Genomic DNA, 14,868 nt, shown 5'->3' on the forward strand with positions numbered 1-14,868 from the left:
TATTGTGGCGGGATCTGTTTGCAACGCCCCTCGACATTGTAAACTACTACTTGATTGGTTCAAGTGACGTTCTACAAATTATCCGATTGTATCCATCCGTTTTCCGAAGTACAGCTGCCGCTTTTCGCTAATTGTAGTCTGTGCTGTAAAATAAGGTAAAATGGCGCTGACTTCTCAAGGAACAAAGAAAAAAGTTTGCTACTATTATGATGGTAAGTACTGATTTGCCTATACATTGACTAATTGTACAATGTGCTTTGTTAGAGTGGTGCAAATGGTTCAATTTGTGGTCAGATTAGCCAGCTAACGTTATCTAGCTCCGATGTGCAAACGTGCAGATTCCCTTTGTGCAAGAGCGAGGCATTTTCAAATTCTGTAAGTTAAATTGATCGTTCAGAAAATGTTCACTAATTCCACATTATCATCCAATGTGTAGTAACGTCAAGTTACTTGTCCACGTCGTCGATTAGCTTGCTACCTAGTTAGATAGCTTGGACAAAGGGAGAACACATTGGCAGGACCCATTAGCTAGCTATGCAAGCATTGGAATCCACAAACCACTAAGATAGCTAGCAACGTTAGCTACTATTAGCTAACGTTAACCCATTTCACTTCCTGGACGCATTAAGCTTGCTACCATCATGGCGAGTCTCTATAAAAAATGCACTCAGTTCCGTTGCATTGGCCAGATTGTTTGCACGTTAGTGGCCGTCCATTGTCTGCGGCTGTGCATATGTTGTGGTCCGAATTGTTACTATTAATCAACGCAAAAGTTTTATTGCAATGTTGCCTTTAAAGGTTTGCAATCTAACGTTAGCCAGACTATGCTGTACTGAACAACAAGCTAGGATGATGCATTAATTGTATGTCTGCTTATGTTCACTATTTTCCTCTCTTCATTCAAAGGTGATGTTGGGAATTACTACTATGGCCAGGGCCACCCCATGAAGCCACACCGTATCCGCATGACACACAACCTCTTGCTGAACTATGGTCTCTACAGAAAGATGGAGATATATGTATGTTGAAAACCTTAAAGATTTGTAAGCGCAGCAGAAAGCCTGCAACTCAATAGTTCCCAATTGGAAAATGTAGTGCCTGGTTTTTAAGGTGTCAGTAATTGGTCTTCTCCATGTCTCTGTACAGCGACCTCACAAAGCCAATGGAGAGGAGATGACCAAGTACCACAGTGACGACTACATCAAGTTCCTGCGTTCCATTCGGCCGGACAACATGTCAGAGTACAGCAAACAGATGCAGAGATGTGAGTTTGGGGCAGAGATGTCATGTCTCAATATAACTATACATTTTAGATGTAGTCCATGAAAAGTCACACATTTTTGGGGGGAAAAGCATCTAGTAAAGCTTTGTCATTGTTTTTGCTGCTGTCATGGATTGTAAATTAACACATTTTCTGCAATTCCCACACAGTTAACGTTGGAGAGGATTGCCCTGTGTTTGATGGCCTGTTTGAGTTCTGCCAGCTCTCAACAGGAGGCTCTGTTGGTAAGTTAATCTGTCATATTCACGTGTAGCGGAGTTTCTGTTAGGCGCAAGTACCGGCTTTTGGGCCCCAAAAAAATTAAAAGCCGATTTTTGAATAATACTGTTGCTGACCAAAAAATATCCCTTTGCAAAATAATGCTTTTAATCATTGATGGCAATGCATATGACCATTTGCTTATCGGTCTATAGGTTAATATGCATACTTAAGTGGAATTACATTGGCGGGTGTATTTTTGTTAGTCATGTATCTTTATTTCTCTATCACAGGCGCGCACAGCATACAGAGCCTTTGTGCTGCAGCTCCTCAGCCACTTACTGCTGGACTTACACATGCGTTTTATAAACCCCATTCATTGTGCAACAATTATAAATGCAATTGCATGTTAACAGTTTTGGTGCATGATTTAAAAGGTTTATTTTTTTTAAATTTGATTTCTCACCTGGTAATTGAAGCAGGCCTCCCATTCAAGTGCAGGCAACAGGATGTTACCCACCACTTTACAATGTGAGCTGGAGGCAGTATGCATTTTAAAAACATACTTAATTGTTTGAAAACTAAATGTTTTATTTCATATTATGAGGCATGTCTTACCTTACTTCAAAGTAGCCAGAATCTGACCATGACAACATGGAGGCAATTATTTTATAAAGACATCATAGATGGTGTGTGGGTTTCAAGTTGGGGGAAGCTTCCAGTTTATCCTACCGATCTGTGTGCCAGTAATGATTTTCACATGCACATTTTCGTGGAACTGTTTAATTTCAATAACGAAGTTTCTCAAAGCATTGTCAGGTGGTTAATCAGAAAAGTCTGAATTAAAATGCTAAAATTTTAAGAGTATCAATTAAACTAATGCGAGATCACCCGCCTCTGCTATATGGACACATTGATACACTGTGATCCATTGGTGGCTAAAGAAAGGAGCGGGTTGAACTAGTGATGCACCGATATGACATTTCTGACCGATATCCAATATTTTCCTTGCCAAAAAAACCCTGATACTGATAACCAGTATTTACAATTTGAGGCCTTTTAAGCATTCTAGTACAGTTAACACACACATGGGCGTAGCGGTCTAAGGCACTGCATCTCAGTGCAAGAGCCGTCACTACAGTCCCTGGTTCGAATCCAGGCAGTATCACATCAGGCCGTTATTGGGAGTCCCATAGGGCGGCACACAATTGGCCCAGCGTCGTACGGGGTAGGCCGTCAATGTAAATATGAATTTGTTCTTAACTGACTTGCCAAGTTAAAGGTTACACACGCACCACACCACACAAAATCAAAAGTAACAGTCAGCATCTGGTGTGGCCATCAGCTGCATTAAGTACTGCAGTGCATCTCTTCCTTATGGACTGCACCAGATTTGGCAGTTCTTGCTGTGGGATGTTACCCTACTTTTCCACCAAGACACCTGCAAGTTCCCAGGCTTTTCTGGGGGGAATGGCCCTAGCCCTCAACCTCCGATCCAACAGGTCCCAGACGTGCTCAATGGGATTGAGATCCGGGCTCTTTGCTGGCCCTTATGGACTGCACCAGATTTGGCAGTTCTTGCTGTGGGATGTTACCCTACTTTTCCACCAAGACACCTGCAAGTTCCCAGACTTTTCTGGGGGGAATGGCCCTAGCCCTCAACCTCCGATCCAACAGGTCCCAGACGTGCTCAATGGGATTGAGATCCGGGCTCTTTGCTGGCCAAGTTCCCAGACTTTTCTGGGGGGAATGGCCCTAGCCCTCAACCTCCGATCCAACAGGTCCCAGACGTGCTCAATGGGATTGAGATCCGGGCTCTTTGCTGGCCATGGCAGAACACTGACATGCCTGTCTTGCGGGAAATCACGAGCAGTATGGCTGGTGGCATTGTCATGCTGCAGGGTCATGTCAGGATGAGCCTGCAGGAAGGGTACCACATGAGGGAGGAGGGTGTCTTCCCTGTAACGCACAGCGTTGAGATTGCCTGCAATGACAACAAGCTCAGTCCGATGATGCTGTGACACACTGCCCCAGATCGTGACGGACCCTCCACCTCCAAATCGATCCCGCTCCACAGTACAGGCCTCGGTGTAACGCTCATTCCTAGTGCAGGTGTTACACGTGGTCTGCCACTGTGTGGATGATCAGCTGTCCGTCCTGTCTCCCTGTAGCGCTGTCTTAAGCATCTCACAGTACGGACATTGCTATTTATTGCCCTGGCCACATCTGCAGTCCTCATTCCTTCTTGCAGCATGCCTAGGGTACGTTCACGCAGATAAGCAGGGACCCTGGCCACATCTTTCTTTTGGTGTATTTTAGTGTCCTAAGCTTTCATAACTGAACCTTAATTGCCTACCGTCTAAGCTGTTGGTGTCTTATTGACAGTTCCACAAATGCATGTTCATTAATTGTTTATGGTTCATTGAACAAGCATGGGAAACAGTGTTTAAACCCTTTACAGTGAAGATCTGTGAGGTTCTTTTCTTTTTTTACAAATTAAGATAGGGTTCTGAAAAAAGGAATACTTTTTAAAAATAAATATATCAGTCTTTAAAAAAAAAAAAAATCTAAATTTACTGTGTGGTAAAGAAAATGACTTAGAAGCTTCACTTATTAGTGGTGGATGTAGTAGTGAGTTAAGACACACATCCCCAAATGGGCACTTTCCTACATTTCTGCGCAGCAGGCCAGGTACTCGGGTGCGCACGCTCCCTCAACATTATCAAGACAGAAACCAGACACATACTCACTGCGCACATGGAGCACTCCAAACAAAAGACAATGAAAACATTGACAAGTCTTGTAAATGATGGTTATGAAATGAACCCAAACGTGTTTCTCACTAGTTTTAATACAATGCAGTAACAAATTAATGTAACCAAGTGACGGGGAATAACGTTACATTTTCTACTGGTGACATGTAATGGAGAATTGATTTAATAAAAATCAAAGGGTGAACATTTCACACAATAAAACAATGAATTGGCGGAGGACAGCTGAGCCATTCGGTAGAGAGACTCCTGTGTCTTTGCCACACACCCCTCCCCTTGTCTCAACTTACTCAAGACGCATTATTTTCACACATTGTAGATGCTTTTCACCAACAGCTGCAACTCAATCAGCTTGGCCTATTGCCACACTTGCCTATTCCTTCCCCAAGCTTTCTGGTGAAGTATTTTATTTATTTCTGTATAGACAGGAGTAACTATGATTTGTCAAGTTTATTTCAATTAACTTCCCTATTGGACCCACCGCTATGCCGTTTCTCTCCTGTTCTATTGGTTTTCAGGCACAATTCTAGTCATTAGCAACCCATCCTAGCTGGCGCATCTTTAGATTCGCCCTCTTTCTAATTTTACTTATGGAGCTGCTCTCAGGTGTGGTGTTTTCCTGCAAATTGCATTTTGGCAAATGATTTTAACATTTTTCTTGGCTGCTTCATTACAGGAGTTGCATGTTAAGATGAATTACCATAATCTAATATGATTTGTCATTTTGAGCACTGAGTGGATACCTTAATTGGTTACATATGGGTCTAATTAAATTTCTCAAATGGCCGATTTTTAAATTAAAATATTCCCATTTTCTCACCGGAAACCCTGATGTGTAGGCTACCCCGTTGGATGACACATTTTGCCTGGATAGATGGAATATTTTTCTGGCTTACTTGTCGTCTTCCTGTAATTGACAAAACACAATATAGCCATTGATTCTCCGATTGACTTCTTGTCCTGTGTTTTTAGCTGGAGCTGTGAAGCTGAACAAACAGCAGACAGACATTGCCATTAACTGGGCTGGAGGCCTCCATCACGCCAAGAAGTCTGAGGCGTCAGGTTTCTGCTATGTAAATGACATTGTGCTCGCCATTCTGGAGTTACTGAAGTGAGTCAAACAGGCCCACAGCACTTAATCAAGTTTACGTAGGAAATATTGTAGCCTACTGAATTAAATAGTAACTTCACATTGGGACCCCATAGGTACACCACATTTAAAGTATCATTCATTCTGTTGATGCTGAATCTTCTCTCCCCCAGATACCACCAGAGAGTCCTGTACATAGACATTGATATCCACCATGGAGATGGAGTGGAGGAGGCGTTTTACACCACAGACAGGGTCATGACCGTATCCTTCCACAAGTATGGAGAGTACTTCCCCGGCACCGGAGACCTGAGGGTGAGTTTGATATTTGATCTCTTTTAGTCTCCATTTGGACTAATCTTCTAAGAGTCCTTAAACTTTATAATACGAACACTTTCACATATAACACACTATTACAAACATACATAATATAATGACCCAATAAACTCAATCTAAAAAATATTGCTTCATCTACTATAGTCCCACAACATTTATGTATCAGTTAATTTATTCAATTTTATTGCTTTATATCGAAATGTTCTTTTGCCTATTTCTCTTTTCTGTCTGGATAACGCATAGATGGTGGACAATCTTTTCCTAGTATTTACGGAATGTCTGTCTCTTACGAACTGAATACCGTTGTGAATAGAACTTGGTCGTGTTAAATTATGTATTTTATTAAATTAAATAAGCATGTTTTTTCCAATTATCTTGTCGATTGATGACCAACCAAGAACATTGTGCATGACCGCAACAGAAAAACAATATCTCCACCTTAAAACAATCCTTGCTGCTTTGTTCTGTGCAATCTGCAGCCTCCTAACTTCACTTGATGCATTTCCCCAGACCACAGAACAATGGTTCACCTGACTCAATTAATGCCTGTGTTATTTGCTTAAGAATATTTCCTGGTAAATATTTAGCTATCCTTCTGATTATGCATGCTGTTTTAATAAATGTTGTTACATAGATTAGTTATTTGAGACAACCATGATAAGCAGTTGTCTAGCTGCACTCCCAATAGTTTGGTTTCTGCCACTTCAATTTGTACTCCCCCCATACTTAATTGTATCCCATGCCGTTTTGGCCTTTTCCTAGTGGAACAGACCAACATAACTTTGGTTTTCTTGGTGTTTAAAAGTTTGTTCTGGCAAACCCACTCCCTGATATTCTCCAAATCTCCTTGTAAAGCTTGCTGTACCTGTTGAACCGATTGTCTTGCTGCATACATTGTAGTATCATCTGCAAATATAGTAGCTTGAGTTTCAGCTAAGGCATAGGGAAGGTCGTTGGTATATATTAAATAAAGTGGCCCAAGGCAGCTGCCCTGCGGTATTCCACAGTTTAACACATGAGGGGTAGAAAATGAACCATTGATAAAGGTGTACTGTTTCCTGTTAGTTAGATATGACTGTACCCAATTCAATGCTACCTCCTTAAAACCATAATGCATTAATTTTGTCAATTATTTCATGATCCACTAAATCAAATGCTGCACTGAAATCTAAAAATAGTACACCCACAAACTTGCCATTATCCATAGCATTGAGCCACTGGTCAGTCATGTCAACCAATGTAGTGGAATGTTTTGAGAAGCAAGCTGATTGGCTGTAATCAGATCATTCTTTTCCATGTACTCCCATATTTGTCTTCTCACAATACCCTCATATCTTACTGAGTGTCGAGAGTAGACTAATTTGTCGACTATTGGCAGGAGTAACGGGTTCTTTGCTGTCTTTCGGAATAGGACACCGTTTCGCATGCTTCCATACTAGAGGTCGACCGATTATGAATTTTCAATACCGATTATTGGAGGAAAAAAGATGCCGATTTAATCGGCAGATTTATAAAAAATTAAATAAAAACATGTATTTATATATATCACACATTTTTGTAATAATGACAATTGCAACAATACTGAATGAACACTTAACTTAATATAATACATAAATAAAATCAATTTAGTCTCAAATAACATGAGAACATATGTTAAAACGAACCACCAGCTTTCATGGGTCTTCAATATTCCCAGTTAAGTTTTAGGTTGTAGAGCAGAAAGCAGAGCTTGTCTGCATGGTCCCCTGTCAGTCTGCTCCTCCGCGAAACACAGACCTTATTTGAAGTAGATCAAGACATTCTCTATGGAAGACATGAACCGTAAAATAACGAAGGAATCCCTTTCAAGTTCAGCCGCAAGTTATTACAGGAATTATAACACGTCGACTATTTCTCTCTAAACCATATACCTTTGACTAATCCGGAAACTATCACCTCAAACAAAACGTTTATTCCGTTCCGTATTTTATATAACGGGTGGCATCCATGAGTCTAAATATTCCTGTTACATTGCACAACCTTCAATGTTATGTCATAATTACGTAAAATTCTGGCAAATTAGTTCGCAAAGAGCCAGGCGGCCCAAACTGTTGCATATACCCTGACTCTGCGTGCAATGAACGCAAGAGAAATGCCACAATTTCACCTAGTTAATATTGCCTGCTAACCTGGATTTCTTTTAGCTAAATATGCAGGTTTAAAAAATATATACTTGTGTATTGATTTTAAGAAAGTCATTGATGTTTATGGTTAAGTACACATTGGAGCAATGACAGTCATTGATTGTTTTTTATAAGATAAGTTTAATGCTAGCTAGCAACTTACCTTAGCTTACTGCATTCACGTAACAGGCAGGCTCCTCGTGGAGTGCAATGTAATCAGGTGTTAGAGCATTGGACTAGTTAACTGTAAGGATGCAAGATTGGATCCCCCGAGCTGACAAGGTTAAAAATCTGTCGTTCTGCCCCTGAAGGCAGAACGTTCCTAGGCCGTCATTGAAAATAAGAATGTGTTCTTAACTGACTTGCCTAGTTAAATATAGGTGTTAAAAAAAAAAAGGGGCAAATTGGCGCCCAAAAATACCGATTTCCGATTGTTATGAAAACTTGAAATCGGTCCTAATTAAATCGGCCATTCCGGTTTAATCCATACATTTGCTAACATCCCCTTTTCCAGTGACCAATTAAATATGTATCTCAGTGGAACTGCTATCTGTGGAGCAGCATAGCGAAGTAAAAAATTGTCCATGAGACCATAACCTGTAGATTTACCATCAGGTAATGACTGTTTGCAGACTAAAAGAGCAGATCTTGTTGCTCATAATGTCCATTGGACAATAGCTTGTTTGGGAGAATGTATGTTTATATTGTTGCTCAGTAAATAAAATCTTTGTATAATAAAAATCTGCTAAATGATTGGCAATATCAGCTGGTTTTGTTATTATTCTCCCGTCAACCTCCACACTAGATGGGTATGATGAGAGATGTACCAAGTAAGCCCTTAACTGTGTTCCATACCTTTTTAGAATCATTTTTACAATCAAAAGCATTGTTGTAAAAGCTTTCTTTCGATTCAATTTAACTGCATAATTACGTAATTCTGTTCATCAATTTCTAATTTTGACTTGGCTGTTAAGACTTTGCCCATATTTCTTTGAGAAATAGCCTCACCCAGTTCATCAATCCATGGAGATGGACGAGCACCAACTGTACTCTTTCTTATAGGGGCATGATGGTCCATTACCTCAGTGAGCAAATCAATAAAACATTCTGTAGCGTGATTTAAATCATCCTCTAGATAAATCAGCTCCCAGGGTACAGCAGCCAAATCATTTACAAATAGCTCATGATTAAATGTTGTAAAATTTCTCTTGACCACAATCCTAGGGGGTTTCTTTGGTACCTTGGTGTTCATGGTTATGGTCACAAGATTATGGTCTGTCCAGCCCACTGGCATTGATCTGGCTTTTAAGCATTGCAATAGTATATTACCGATATTGGCAGTGGATGAGAATTGGCAGGCATTGTTTATTAAATGGCATCCAAAGGATACTTTGAATTTCATGGCCTGTTTGTAGTTTCCCATTTGCTTTATTGGTGGATTTGTCTCCTCCCCCCTGTAACTCTTCCGCAGGTTGTTGCTGTAAAATATATGTTCTCATTCATCTTAAGGGTCAATTAACTGTCCACATTTGTAGTTGACTGACTGTTATTTCTACTCAAGGATATTGGCGCCGGGAAGGGCAAGTACTATGCTGTGAATTACCCTCTGAGAGATGGTATAGACGACGAGTCTTACGAAGCCATATTCAAACCTGTAAGTAAAAAAAAAAAAAGCCTTTAATGTGTCATCTTTCCTCCCTGTAACTCAAATAGACTGCCCTGTTTCCATTTAGCCAACCATATCTTGTAATTTTATATCTGTGTGTAGATCATGGCTAAGGTGATGGAGATGTACCAGCCTAGTGCAGTGGTTCTTCAGTGTGGAGCCGACTCCCTCTCAGGAGACAGGCTTGGCTGCTTTAACCTCACCATCAAAGGCCATGCTAAGTGTGTGGAGTACATGAAGAGCTTCAACCTGCCCTTGCTAATGCTGGGTGGTGGAGGCTACACCATCCGGAACGTGGCCCGCTGCTGGACCTATGAGACAGCCGTGGCCCTGGACAGCGCCATACCCAATGGTGATCTCTCCTGCTGCACCATTTGATTTGTGTATTTTTACTTTCTAGTGTTACTATCTTTTACAGTTTGTTTTTGACAGGTCAGAGGAGCATGAGTGTTTAAGGATAGGTTCCACTAAAGCAGACATCATTGCCCACCGTGTTGATAACACATTCGTATTTCTCCACAGAGCTTCCATACAATGATTACTTTGAGTACTTTGGGCCGGACTTCAAACTGCACATCAGCCCCTCTAACATGACCAACCAGAACACCAACGACTACCTGGAGAAGATCAAGTGAGTCCTTGACCACACCTTTTACTGTGCTCTTTAGTCCTACTGTACATCATTAGAAAAATATTTTTTCCTGTCATGAAGTGACGTCTCTAGATTTGGTTTTTAGTATAGATAGATATAACCGTTATATAAGCTACACTACATGGCCAATCTCGACAAACCATTTCTTTGTGGACCTCGCTTTGTGCACGGGGGCATTGTCATGCTGAAACAGGAAAGGGCCTTCCTCAAACTGTTGCCACAAAGTTGGAAGCACAGAATCATCTAGAATGTCATTTTATTCTTTAGCGTTAAGATTTCCCTTCACTGGAACTAAACGGCCTAGCCCAAACCATGAAAAACAGCCCCAGACCATTATTCCTCCACCAAACTTTACAGTTGGCACTATGAATTGGGGCAGGTAGCGTTCTCCTGGCATCCGCCAACCCCAGATTTGTCCTTCGGACTGCCAGATGAAGCGTGTTTCATCACTCCAGAGAACGCGTTTCCACTGCTCCAAAGTCCAATGGCAGTGAGCTTTACACCACTCCAGACGACGCTTGGCATTGTGCATGGTGATCTTAGGCTTGTGGGCAGCTGCTCGGCCATGGAAACCCATTTCATTGAGCTCACGACGAACTGTTCTTGTGCTGATGATGCTTACAGAGGAAGTTTGGACCTCGGTAGTGAGTGTTGCAACTAAGGGCAGATTTTTACACGCTTCAGGACTCTGGTCCGGTTCTGTGAGCTTGTGGCCTACCACTTCGCGACTGAGCCGTTGTTGTTCCAAGACATTTCCACATCACAATAACGGCACTTAGTTGCCCGGGGAAGCACTAGCAGGGCAGAAATTTGACAAACTGACTTGTTGGGGACGTGGCATCCTATGATGATGCCACGTTGAATGTCACTGAGCTCTTCAGGAAGGCCATTCTACTGCCAATGTTTGTCTATGGAGCTTGCATTGCTGTTCTTGATTTTATACACCTGTCAGCAACGGGTGTGGCTGAAATAGCCGAATCCACTAATTTGAAGAGATGTCCACATACCTTTGATTGTGTAGTTATTTATGTTAATCAGGTAATTTCACTTACCAAAGGTCATATTACTGCACTTAGGTTATACATGTGATCCTTGATGTGAGTCATTGAGTGTATTTTTGGCACTATTATAGTTGTGTTGAGATGTCATTTAGTTTAATGTCACCTGTATGTGTGTCACTTCAGGCAGCGTCTGTTTGAGAACCTGCGCATGCTGCCCCATGCCCCGGGTGTTCAGATGCAGGCCATCCCAGAAGATGCTGTGCAGGAGGACAGTGGAGACGAGGAGGAGGAAGACCCTAACAAACGCATCTCCAGTAAGTTATTTGTATTGAGATATGATTCATTGCAAACACATCTTGCGTAAGTTCTTTGCCCAGTTTGCAAATACACTAAATAAAAAATGTAAACGCTTGCAACAATTTCAAAGATTTTACACTTCATAGAAGGAAGTCCGTCAATTGAATTAAATGCATTAGGCTCTAATTTATGGATTTCACATGACTGGGAATACGGATTTGCATCTGTTGGGCACATATCTTGTTTTTTTTAAAGGTAGAGGCGTGGATCAGAGAACCAGTCAGTATCTGGTGTGACCACCATTTCCCTCATGTATTGTGAAAAATCTCCTTCACATAGAGTTGATCAGGCTGTTGATTGTGGCCAATCAAATGTTGTCCCACACCTCTTCAATGGCTGTGCGAAGTTGCTGAATATTGGTAGGAACAGGCTGTTGTACCGGTTGACCCAGAGCATCCCAAACATGCTCAATGTGTGACATTTTCAGCTTCCAGGAATTGTGTACAGATCCTTGTGACATGGGGCCGTGTATCATGCTGAAACATGAGGTGATGACGGGGGATGAATGGCACGACAATGATCAGGATCTCGTCACGGTAGCTCTGTGCATTCAAATTGCAGTTCTGTAATTGTCTGTAGCCTGCCCATACTATAACCCCACCGCCACCATGGGACACTCTGTTCACAATGTTGACATCGGCATGTGGTGAGGCCAGTTGGACGTACTACCAAATTCTCTAAAACGACGTTAGCGGCGGCTTAGTAGAAAAATGAACATTCCATTCCCTGGCAAAGTCTTGTGGACATTCCTGCAGTCAGCATGCCAATTGCATGCACCTTCAACTTGACGTGTCATTGTGTTGACTCAATTGCGTGTTTTAGTGGGGCTTTGTCCCCAGCACAAGGTGCACCTGTGTAATGATCATGCTGTTTAATCAGCTTGTTGATATGCCACACCTGTCGGGTGGAGGCATTATCTTGGCAAAGGAGAAATGCTCACTAACAGGGAAGGGAGAAACACATTTGTGCACAAAATCTATGAGAAATACACTGTGCGTATGGAAAATGTGATATTTCATCTCATGAAACATGGGACCAACACTTTACGTATGATACTCACAAACTATAAACATGTAATCTGCCCGGTGTGTGTAATGTCACACACGGATGCTTATACTCCTGTCTTCTGCTTTTGTGCAGTCCGTGCCCACGATAAGAGGATAGCATGTGACGAGGAGTTCTCGGACTCTGAGGATGAGGCTGAGGGTCAAGGGGGCGGACGCAGAAATGCAGCCAGCTTCAAGAAGGCCAAGAGGACCAAGACTGAGGAAGACAAAGAGGGTGAGGAGAAGAAAGCAGGTGACGAAAAGAAAGCTGATGAGAAGAAAGGTATCAAAATCATTACTTCGTTCTATATCAGACGTACCACGTCCCATTGAACATGTGAGGATGATTATTTGTTGCTGCTTTGTTATTATAGAAGTAAAAGAAGAAAAGGTGCCAGATGAGGAGAAAATGGACACATCCACAAAGGGGTGAGCAAACATTTCAAACTTGTTGTATCAGATTTTTTACAAACTAATTTAATGATGACTAAGTCATTTTCCCTGTTTATCCAACAGGCCAAAAGAGGAGTCCAAGACACCGTGAGGAGCTCCTAGCTCTCTTTAAAGCGATCGTACCGGTTCTGTTTTTCAGAGCAGTTACCTTTACTGGCTGCTACAAATATCCCTAAAGGACTATACATTTTAATGACAGATCCTGCTCCTTCAAATTGGAATGGGCTAAATGTCTTTTCTAGAACATATAAATGTTTCTGTTCAAGGACTGAAATTCAAATGGAGTGATTTATTTGTAAGTACTGTTCTGTATGCTTAGGCCCATTTTGTTTAGAATCTTTTTATCCTATGAAAACCGCTTCTTACGCAAACATTTCTGTAGTCTATATTAAAGGCCTAGCACGAACTATTATGCTTTTTATATCTTTTGGATTTAATTTATTTAATCCACTTGTGTATTTAGTCCCACTGTTGTCATGTGCCTTTGGAAATGTAGTTATGACAATTAGGTCCACTTCTCAAAGATGTATTCATTCTGTATTACCCAGATTAACAATATAGAATACTGCTCCTACAGTATGTGACAAAACAATTGTGAAGGACTTCCATCCATGTATTGTAGTTTAGTTTAGTACCGTTTAGGACCCATGTCATCCCCGCATTTCAATGAAAACAGTGTTCCTAGATTTCACTTGGAACGGGATGTTCAAAGGTATTTTGGTAATGCCACAACACGTTAGTAAAGTTAGCCAAGCAAAAATGGACACATTCAGTGTTGTGTGGATATGTGATTTTATTCTGCAAAAATTGATTTTTTTGGGGGGAGTGCTTGTGAACTTCATACAAATATGAAGGACCACACAATCTGACTACTTTTAGAAACCAATAAAAACAATGCTATAAATCTACTAGTCTTCATCTACAGAAATATGCTTGAATGTTATATTGTTAATTCAAAAACATCTTCAGGTGCAGTTTGCTAGTTATCAGCATGGCTGTTGCTCATTTTACATGGCAGAGAAGTTTAAGTTAAACCTCTTAGGGATCAAATCCCTTTAGCGGGATCGATTTGACAACATCCGGTGAAATGGCATCCAAATTTAAATAAAATTACTATAAATATTTAAATTTCATGAAATCACAAGTGTAATACATAAAAATAAAGCTTAACTTGTTAATCCATCCACCATGTCAGATTTCAAAAAGGCTTTACGGCGAACGCAAACATGCGATTATCTGAGGACAGCACCCCGCATGACAAACATTTTTCAACCGGGGAGGTGCGACACAAGTCAGAAATAACGATATAATTCACGCCTTACCTTTTGAAGATCATCTTCTGTTGGCACTCCAATGTTTCCCAGAAACATGAAATGTTCCTTTTGTTCAATAAACTCCTTTATATCCCCAAAATGTCAATTTATTTGGCGCGTTTTGATTCAGAAAAACACAGGTTCTAACTCGCCCAACATAACTACAAATTATCTAATAAGTTACATGTAAACTTGGTCCAAACAACTTTCCTAATCCATCCTTAGGTATCCTAAAACGTAAGTAATAGATACAATTTAAGACGGAATATACTCTGTTCTATAGCGGAGAAAATCAAAGTGGAGAGGGCTCCAGGTCGCGCGCCCCAAACGAGTCCGCTTGACACTCATTCTGAAATGCCGTACTTCATTTCTCAAAAGAAAAACATCAACCAATTTCTAAAGACTGACATCTAGTTGAAGCCATAGGAACTGCACGCATATTTCTATTAAAAAGGGATTGCCATGGAAAACAGATTGAGCTCAAATTGTGCTCAGGGTTTTGCCTGGCAAATCACTTCTGTTATACTCAGACATTATTCAA

At 41.1% G+C, this 14,868-nt stretch overlaps 1 protein-coding gene across 2 annotated transcripts; it reads left to right on the plus strand.

The window, feature by feature from the left end:
• The first annotated feature begins 86 nt into the window (after positions 1 to 86).
• Positions 87 to 13,922, plus strand: LOC120023599 (histone deacetylase 1). 2 transcript variants are annotated; one of them, XM_038967638.1, is made up of 13 exons: positions 87 to 212; positions 907 to 1,019; positions 1,147 to 1,264; positions 1,432 to 1,506; positions 5,224 to 5,362; positions 5,515 to 5,656; positions 9,401 to 9,493; positions 9,608 to 9,857; positions 10,028 to 10,136; positions 11,342 to 11,472; positions 12,656 to 12,844; positions 12,936 to 12,990; positions 13,078 to 13,922. In XM_038967638.1, exons 1-13 carry the CDS (start codon positions 161 to 163, stop codon positions 13,103 to 13,105), a joined length of 1,494 nt encoding a protein of 497 aa, XP_038823566.1. In that variant the 5' UTR covers positions 87 to 160; the 3' UTR covers positions 13,106 to 13,922. The 2 variants fall into 2 exon arrangements, with proteins under 2 accessions (XP_038823566.1, XP_038823567.1); XM_038967639.1 differs by having other exon boundaries at positions 12,656 to 12,796.
• Positions 13,923 to 14,868: the final 946 nt, after the last annotated feature.

Source organism: Salvelinus namaycush, chromosome 28, assembly GCF_016432855.1.
Source record: "Salvelinus namaycush isolate Seneca chromosome 28, SaNama_1.0, whole genome shotgun sequence".
NCBI lineage: Eukaryota > Metazoa > Chordata > Actinopteri > Salmoniformes > Salmonidae > Salvelinus > Salvelinus namaycush.

Excerpts from the sequence above, each read along its gene's own strand:
- LOC120023599 (XM_038967638.1), top strand. The coding sequence starts at position 161 with ATGGCGCTGACTTCTCAAGGAACAAAGAAAAAAGTTTGCTACTATTAT. Across the intron at positions 5,363-5,514 it reads GCCATTCTGGAGTTACTGAA|ATACCACCAGAGAGTCCTGT; the intron begins GTGAGTCAAACA and ends TCTCTCCCCCAG. Across the intron at positions 12,991-13,077 it reads ATGGACACATCCACAAAGGG|GCCAAAAGAGGAGTCCAAGA; the intron begins GTGAGCAAACAT and ends TTTATCCAACAG.